The sequence below is a fragment of the Acanthisitta chloris genome, unplaced genomic scaffold (genome assembly GCF_000695815.1).
Source record: "Acanthisitta chloris isolate BGI_N310 unplaced genomic scaffold, ASM69581v1 scaffold28766, whole genome shotgun sequence".
Taxonomy (NCBI): Eukaryota; Metazoa; Chordata; class Aves; order Passeriformes; family Acanthisittidae; genus Acanthisitta; species Acanthisitta chloris.
In genome coordinates, this window is record NW_008680220.1 from 20,160 (window position 1) to 29,204 (window position 9,045).

General features: G+C 40.1%; 2 protein-coding genes across 2 annotated transcripts in view; one reads left to right on the forward strand and one right to left on the reverse strand.

Annotated features, from left to right (window-relative positions):
• ZNF488 (zinc finger protein 488) overlaps window positions 1-1,552 on the forward strand; it is a 9,432-nt gene extending 7,880 nt beyond the window's left edge. The window contains exon 3 of the mRNA XM_009077640.1: window positions 140-1,552. Within this exon, the coding sequence (XP_009075888.1) occupies window positions 140-1,308 (1,169 nt within the window). The 3' untranslated portion in view covers window positions 1,309-1,552. The remainder of the gene's footprint in view (window positions 1-139) is intronic.
• A 6,799-nt stretch (window positions 1,553-8,351) lies between these two features.
• The window catches only part of RBP3 (retinol binding protein 3, interstitial), a 15,636-nt gene continuing 14,942 nt past the window's right edge, over window positions 8,352-9,045 (reverse strand). The window contains exon 4 of the mRNA XM_009077642.1: window positions 8,352-8,680. Within this exon, the coding sequence (XP_009075890.1) occupies window positions 8,352-8,680 (329 nt within the window). The remainder of the gene's footprint in view (window positions 8,681-9,045) is intronic.

A 9,045-nucleotide genomic window follows, 5' to 3' on the forward strand; every position in this document is an offset into this window, starting at 1 on the left:
ATTGTCTTTACCGTGTGTAATCCTGTATGACATAAGAGGTGCTTCTGGTTTTTTGTTTGTGTCAGCGACAGGATCAGGATCTGTATCTATCCATGATTCCACCTTTGCAAAACTCATCATTTGTTATCTCTTTCTGCAGAGTTGAGATGCCAAGAGTGTGACCGAGTCTTTAAATGTGAGCATTCCTATCTGTCCCACGTCCGCTTCCTCTGTGTCCCAGAGAAGAGCACCCTGCTATGGAGAAACTTCCAGAACCCTAAAACTGAAAAGATCAACTTGGCTGAGCAGACTACGAATTTCCACAGTCTGGCAAGGGATCTAGAGGTCAAAATGGCAGCTTGTCAAAATGATGCACATGGTCTAATTGGAGAAAAGAGAGCAAAATCTGAAGAGGCTGAGAACAACAGGAGCAGGAAAACAGTGTTGTTGGAGAAAACCAATAATTTGAGTGAGGAACATAACTGTGGGGGCAAGGAAGAGGCTGAGGGAGAGCATGCATTGGCTGGTTCTTTCTGGAAGCTTAGTTCAGGCAGGCAGTCAGCTAGGAAGGATGTTTTAGAGCAGAAGCAGAGTGCTTTCACTGAGGTCAGGAGGATGAAGGAGAAGCTGAGGAGTGAGAGACTGAAGGAGCCAGAACAGGAGGATGGCACAGTCCCACTTGGTAAAGAGCAGGTATCAAAGGAAGCATTGCTGAACTCCTCTGGTAGTGCATTCTCCTTTGTCTGGCCCACCAGAGCTCGAGGAGAACAGAAGAGTGCTTTCAGCAAACCCAGTAAGTGTCTAACAGAAAGAGCCGCAATAAATTCTTCTCATCCCATGAGTGAGTCAGCAAAGAGCCTGGGGGAGCTGTCTGGCTTCATTGCCACCACAGACATCATGTGCTGCAGCACTCTTCTCAATTCCAAGTTCTTTGTCAGTGATTTGTGTAATGCTCAGATGCTGCAGACAAGCATCACTCGGAGCAATGTGTTCCCATATACCTCAGAACCGTGGCCCAAACAAGCAGGAGGACAGTTACAAAATGCAACCACCACTTCCTCCTCCTCCTCTTCCTCTTCCTTGACTCTTCTTCCCCCCACCTTCACATCCTTTGGAGTGGCTGCCCAGAACTGGTGTGCCAAATGCAACCTGTCTTTTCGCATGACATCCGATTTAGTCTTCCACATGCGATCACATCACAAAAAAGAATACTCCTCAACTGAATCCCAGTGCAAGAGGAGACGAGAGGAGAAGCTAACATGCCCCATTTGCCATGAGTACTTCCGAGAACGCCATCATTTATCCCGGCACATGACTTCTCATAATTAGAGTTGTGCAGACAGATCTCACCAAGGGACTGGGCAGGTTGGATAAAGGAAGGAATGATCATTCACTTATATCCATTTCTCTTTGAGTTTACATTAATTTCTTACAGGAAATCACTGTTTACAATAATTTATAATAGATGCTTTGCAAAAAAAAATTAAATGTTTACAAGAGTCTGAGTGGGTTGTAAGTTCTGAAAACTCAACCTAGCCCTTGTCAACCTATTTTTGAGGAAATAAAATAGTGAAATGAATGCACATACAGTGTTAATTTGCAGAGTTGGGAACAAAATTAGAGTTTTGCAAACAGAGTTTTGTTTTCTTATATTTGATTTGCTGGTGTCTGTGCAGTACAATGTAAATACAGAAGTAACAACCACCTCATTGAATGAGGTGCCTTTAAGCACTAAAAATCTCAGAGCTTATATGCTAAAAGAAAAGGAGTTACTATTTCTAGCAGCATTGGTGGACTCTTACTCCTTTATGTTAGCTGAATCAGCTCTCTTATCAGATTTGTCAGTTAAAATCTTAGATCTCACCATCTCCTTGGCTTTGAAAGCAACCTGAAGTTAAGACTCTCTGAAATCTGTGATCATCAGCAACTGACCAACAGACTGCCATAGAGGATGTGACTTGTAAAGTAGTATACCAGAGTTCTGTTCTAGGCTCCACCACTTCCGAAATAGCTTTTACAAAGTCAAATCAACCTGGATCTGTATCAAAATGTCACCTGTTGTCAATGCTGTGAGGACAGGAAGGAAAAATTCTATCCTGATATGTCCTTGAAAGATCTGTGTGATTTTGTAGACATAGAGATCTGATGGGGATAGAGTTTAGCCTGTGGTGTTCCAGTTTTGGATATACCAAAGGAAGCAACCAGGGTGTTTGAGTTACAGTTAGCTACTCATAGATAAAATCTGCACACTTTAATTGTGGATGATGAGCTCTGTTCTGCTAACAGTTAGAAGTGGAATGACCTTCACAAAATGACACAGGCATACACGAATTGCATTGCATTAGACCAGCTTGTTTATCCTCTGGTTTCTACATGGGCCAATTCCAACTTTTTACAAAGAAAGTGCCAAATTCTCTCTATTGCCTGTCCATGAGACATTTTTCTCTTGTCTGCATTGGTTTGAGGTCTGCCGAGTCTCAGAAGCAGATGAGTTTATACTGCTCTGGGTAGGAGGAAGCAGTGTCTATTGTTACTGCAGCCCATCTAATTAGCCTTTCATTACTTTTTAAATCCATTTGAGAACTTGCTCTTGATGGCTTCTGACAATGTGCTCTTTAAGCAGTAATTTTTCTTGCTCTTGTATAGTATTTTTTCAGGTTGTCTGATGTTTTTGTGGCCTGTCTCTCAACCTCATCTGCCTCATCAAGGGCTATTATTCCCTTTCAGACAGAGAATGGTCAGAAACCACTGATTTCCCAGCTAAGAGTAAAGGACATTGCAGCATGCTCTTTATGGTCCACCATGCTGATGGTATATTTCAGTGTCTGCTGAACATTGGACAGAAGTTGGAGTTCCCATGACCATGCCTAGTCTGATAATGCAAGTATCAGCAAGTAAACACATCTGAGCAATAAAAGAAAGCATGAGAGTCTCAGGCTGTCAGTTAGAACCAATATTTTACACTTGTCATCTCTTGGGAGATTTCTGTAAGTGAGGAGTTTGTATTCTTCCCAATATATTGCTGTTGAACATTACTACATGGCTGTTTCCTATTAATGTAAACATTTGACTTATTGCAGGCCAACCACTGGCTGTGCACCCCAGGTTTAGTTTTGCATCATAAAGTGATAAAGCTGTTAGATCATGCCTTTGAGTTCAGAAGATGAACTGAGACTGGAGTTCTGGTTGGATGGTAAAACAGCTTTCCAAGGTCAGTGGTGGAAGCTCTTTCACTTGAGTCATTAAAAACCAAAATGAACAACGACTTTGAAACATGGAGCACAGGGAACAACCTTGCACTGAGTAGGGGATGATGTGGTTTCCTTGTAATCTTTCCATCTCTATTTTGTGTCCAATAACATTTACTGTGTAAGGAATATATTTATGGCAAGGTTTAATGGGCCAAATTTCACTCCATCTGGTTTTACCTGGGTGCCAGCCAGTTTACTGTGAAGTCAGTGTCCATAAAGTGTAATGAAGGACTCCATGGTATAACTGCATTCATATGTGGTTAGGGTTATAGTTCCCATTAGTAGTTTAGGCCAGATTGTGATCTCATTTATTCCAGTGCAAATCCAGAATAATTCCATGTTGCTACTCCTGATTTACATTAATTACTTTAAGATCAGCCTGGCCCAGTATAAATAAGACTTAAGATATTTTGGTGCCATTGCTGCAAAATGTTCTCTTATGTACTTACTGAAAGATGCCATGTTTTCTTAACAGTTTTATGGTTAGAACCCTAGCTTCAGATTTCTTCTGGAAAAAGACAGGACTAACTGTATAAGGCTTCCCAGTATTATTTTGGTGCATCAATTCAACATTGCCCTGCTCCAAGGGCCTGTTTTTCCAGTGAGCTACACCTGGTGTATTATTTAGATCGGAACGAAGCAGTACCAAATCTAACTGGTTGCATGTTTTCACTGATTTTGTGTTGGCACAAGTGATCTTGAGAAAGTGTGGAAAATCAGCCACTGATAAACAGCCACTGAATCTCAAAACCTGTTCCAATGGTGTGTTAGACCTACATCCTAAGAGTTCTCACAAGTAACCAAACTTCACTCTGCTTATGGTATGAGGCTTAAGCAAGTAGCAAGGTTACAGGGATAGAAAGCTTTCCTTTATGTCATGGAGTTTTCTTTGGGGAAAAAGGTAAGAACTCTTACCCAGTTTCCTTGTGGGCATATCTCAGCCACAGCAACTTACATACAGGAATGACAAGCAAAGTATGAATGTCTTCTGTGCACAGAAAGGCAAGAGAATCAGTTAGGAAAAGTGGCAGAGCTGATTAAAAATGCAAAAATGGAGAGGAGAGGGTTTTAATCAGCTTTATTTCTGGTACTTTCCTCACCTCGTCCAGCTTCAGGGACAGTGCAGTTTAGTCCTGGCCTGTAAAGACTGAGGATTTTCCTCTTGCAACATGGAAATCACACTGCAGGCAAATGTGTGCAATACTACCCTTGTTCCTTTGTAGGTGGCCACTGGCATAAAAATTGAGTGAACAAATTGCTTCTTATTCTGGGCTAAAGTGTTTTGTCAGCTAAGACTTATTCACACACACAGCCAACCAATATGACATCTTGTTACCTGCTGCATCTGTGCTGGTATCAGGGCAAAACCACATAGGTGCCAACAGAACCAGAACTTGGTTCCCTATGTGTAAAATGAGCTCTTGTGTTAAGCTCCTTGTGCAGGCAGAGTGAATATCTTTTATGTGTCTCAAGTTTAACTGAGTGTCTCATCTGGTTACATAAACCGCAGGGCTTATCCAAAATTTTTGCAGATTTTATTTCTTTAAATGAAAATATTCATATTAAAGCTGAGTGAACCAAATATTGCACAGGCAGAAGGAAGCCTAACGAGACAAAGAAAAACAAACTTCCTATAATTGAGTCATGCTGGAAGCTTATTTCCCCTTATGTCTAGAAGTCTGAAAATTTAAATTGGTACAGATGAAATCCTGCTGGAAGGAAAGCACTTGACTAGAGCAGGGGGTTTGTGAAGAAATGAAGGGACTTAAGTAATTCATGCAAGACTGCATTATGTCCCAGTGCAATACTGTGATTTTACACCAGGGATCTGTCTCTTTTCTACAAGTAGAAATGCTAGGAAGAAAAGAAAAAGAAGGATTTTGTTTTTAAAACAGGAGAAGACAATTTGAAGTCATCTGACTGGTTCTTTTACTGTCTTTGCTAGCAACTGCCTGTGTCACTTTGATCAAACCACTGTTTCTCACGGCATCTGTTTCTGGATCGGTGAAAAAGCACACAACACAATGCTGTCAAACTTAGCTGCACAAGCTGTGTCTCTGCAGTGGGTACTGAGTTTCCCAGTAGGGAATGCCAGATTAGGATATTTGCTCACTCACTGGTCATTGATCCCTGACCATTTTCCAAGATGTGTTTCTCCATCAAAACGGCAGATATGCTTTTGAGAAATACATGTTTACTTGTCTTATATGGGACAATTTTTCACTAATCAATGCAGTCTGTGGGCTCTCTTTGGTCTGCGGTACACAGTTTGAAAATCACTGGAGTAAGGCAGTTAGAGTTCTATGAATGCTCAAAGGAGAAAGATGATACTGCCAGGTGCCCTGATACACCAGCTCCTTTCTTCCTGCCTTTAAAAGGAACGTGATTAGGATTAAGCTTCAGGAAGTTATTCCAGGCGGGATGGTAAGGAAATGGTGCTATAAACTGTTGAATGTCCATGTCAGCTCAGGAACCAAAAGAGAGAAGGGTGACAGTTGCAGCATGTTTCCTGTTGTGTTGTGGAACAGCACTTCCCAAAACCTTGTCCCTCCCTAAAAACCTTCTGTCTAACTTTCTCATTTAAGCCACAAACCATGGATTTTCCATAACTAATTTTCATTCATAGTTTTGTGATATTCAAACCTTTCAATGCAGAGTCATTTTCTACACAATTACTGTCTTTAGTTTTGTGAGGTCTGTTGATCACCTATGTGTTGTGGTAATGGTTTGGTTTAAGTTTACAGTCTTAGTATTCACTAGAAACACAAAAATGCCAGGTGGAGCCAATTCTGGGGGATGTGCATACAAAGTGGGATGTACAGCTCAGGATATATGTCTTTCCTTGACACTGTAGAAGAAGATGGAAAGCAGCTGTGGGGAAGAAATTTCTTGACCACATAGATGTTAGAGATCTGGTTTAGTTCTGAAATGTGGGTTTACGTTTCAGGGAAAGTTGGGTTACCTATGATCATTCCATATGTTCTAGAAGTGTGTTTTACCTCTAAACAATACAATCTCACTAGGTTCAGTGTCTTTTGCTTCAGTAAGTCCCTCAGGCTCTGCCTTTACATGGATTTCCTTTTTGTCAGTTCTTAATTTATCTCCTTTCAGCATCGCTGTATTAAAATGAGATAGGATAGGATACAGTTCATCTATTCTGCTTGTTATCTCTCCACTACCTTGAGCAAAAAGGACAACCTAACACAATTTACACTATACCATGTCCAGGTTCTAAGCTCATTGAGCTGGGAATAACTATAACACAGGAGTTTGTGAAGACAGGAAAACTTGCTTTTTAACACACATTTGCTAAGTCTGGCAGTATCAATATTAACTAGCCAGTAGATGACCTATGAAATAGTAAATACTAGTTTGTCAAGTAATAAAATTTCTTAAGGTTGCACAGTAATTTTCCAGAGAAGTAGATCACTTCAGTGAACTAACAGCACTTTTCATTTCAAATGGACTCATCAGCAAACACATCTTCATTGTTTGTTTTGGATTCCAATTTCTAGACAGATTTATTATTCGTAAGTACTTACTATATTACTGTGGGAAGGAATTATTTGCTATTTGTGCCCACATGTTATGGCTTTTTGTCCTTGAATGGATGGCTAAAGTTTTTAAATATTGGGTTTAACAATTACTATTGTTTGTACATGACAGCACAACTGATTGTTTTTAGAAAAACAAAGCAGCATATCTGGATCATTTAGATATTAAAGAGGCTTAAAAGACATTAGAAGAAATACTTTAGTGTTGTTTACTCATTCATTGACTGCTCCAGTCTTTTCCATATTAAGAATACTTAATATTCTTCATACATATATCACTTTACACAAAATTATGTATGAGTTTTAATTCATTAAAATATTTTCCACAACACTGAGAAGTTCACCAACAAGCTAGTGCATAAAAATCAGAACATGAAATAGCTCAAAAGAGTCCAGGTTAACAATCACACTGAGTGTACTTAATGAGACAAACAAGTAGTAAAAAAGATGGAAAGTCTATTTGATTCTTAAAATTATTTTCCTGTAAAAACTGAAAGTCAAATTTATAAAAAAAAATGGCAGTAACTTGCAAATGAGCTACTGAACAGCAATGTGCAACTACTACAGACTCTTCACTGAATTTTGGGGCCCATTTCCCTAACTTAGTTACCTTACAGCTGGCATTCTGTAGAGATGAGAAATTTTGAGTTATGTGTATTTTAAATATGAAGACAGATGTTTAACTAAGAACTGTAAAAATGACAAGGAATATTGTGCATTGATTAAGCTCATGTCAATATCTCTGTTAGATGCCCTGGAATACACCATTACTTACTATGTAGCTTGTTAGCAGGGTGCAAAGGATATTCCTCTGCTTTTTGGGGGGTTTGTTTTTGGTTTGTTTGTCTTTGGGGCACGACACATAGCAATCTATTTTTAGCCTTACGTAAAAACATACGATTCTTTTCCTTGAGTTGGTTGATCTGACCACTGGGTGAAAGAGTCAATGTACTGCCTTTCTCCTGCTCATTCTCCCCTCCCTCTACAAATACTATGAGAGTAGCAGCCATGTGCCTTTGGAATACCAGGAGTCTGGGCAGCCCTGACAGATTGGGAATGGTTATTTTTGGTACATCTAAGTGGAGAAGAGACTTAATTTAGTTCTTGCAGTTTGGAAAACAGATTCTCTGAACTACTGTTAATTCTTTAAGATGTATGAATAGGAATATACACAATTTCCAAAGGAAAAGAGGTGCCTTTCTATCTTTGAGGTTGTTCACATGCCTTCAATACTGATAGCTGGGATTTTCTAAGGGACCAAAGGAAATCTGTGATTTGTAGCTAAACTTTGAAAAACAGACACACTGTACATTTATATTTGACTACTGGAGAGGAATTCAAGAGCTCTAGTGAATTATCCAAGTATGTCAACCATGCCCAGAAAGACATGGGTTCCACAGAACAGGGAAAAACATCAGCATGTTGAAACAGAGTCACTTTGAGCTATGTGCAGGGACCCAATCACTGACCATAGAGATTGAAATGAAGTTCCCACTTCTTTCTAGTGTTTACATTTGAGCATGTAGCTTTCTTTTCCTGAAAATTAGGGGCATGTTCCTCCACTGGACTATCTAGAACTGTGTAGGTGAGCACTGAGCATCTCCTTTGCTTTGATAAGTGCTGTATCAGCTGGTGTTTCTATGTGAGGAGGCACTCCTTTCCCTTCCCAAGAAGTGCTGTCTGCAGAGATGACTGATCTGGAGGTGGGGATGAAGATGTAGAAGTTGGTATCATCTACTTGATATATCTGTGGGGAATGACAGCCACCACTGGTCTGTTCCCCAATGATGAGAGCTCTGCCCAGTCTCTTCATTATGTATACAAACTCTTCAGCAGCCCCAGCTGTCACAGCACTGGTAAGGATTATTAGCCCCTTCTGAGATCCATACCTCTCCCCTGTCAGATAAGACAAAAAAATCATCAGAAATGCATCCATTTTCAGAGATTTATTTGCATAAAAGAGCAAAGAGAAGCCAAGATAGAGGTTTCATTCCCAACCTGCTATTAACAGCCCAGGAAGTCTGGAAATTTACTTTGTACCTATGATAGCATTAAAACACTTTTAACACTAGCCCAGCCTCTATACTGTACAAAAGTCTCCCTGTGGGGTGCTCTTCTGGTTACAACCTCCAGCAGCTGGGAGGGCAGCTCATGGTTACTACTGCTGGCTCTTCTGTGGCTTTGAGTTTTATAGGACTTCTAGATCTCATCAGAGGAGGAATAGATGGGTGAGGAAAGTAACATTTTCCACTGTTACAGCA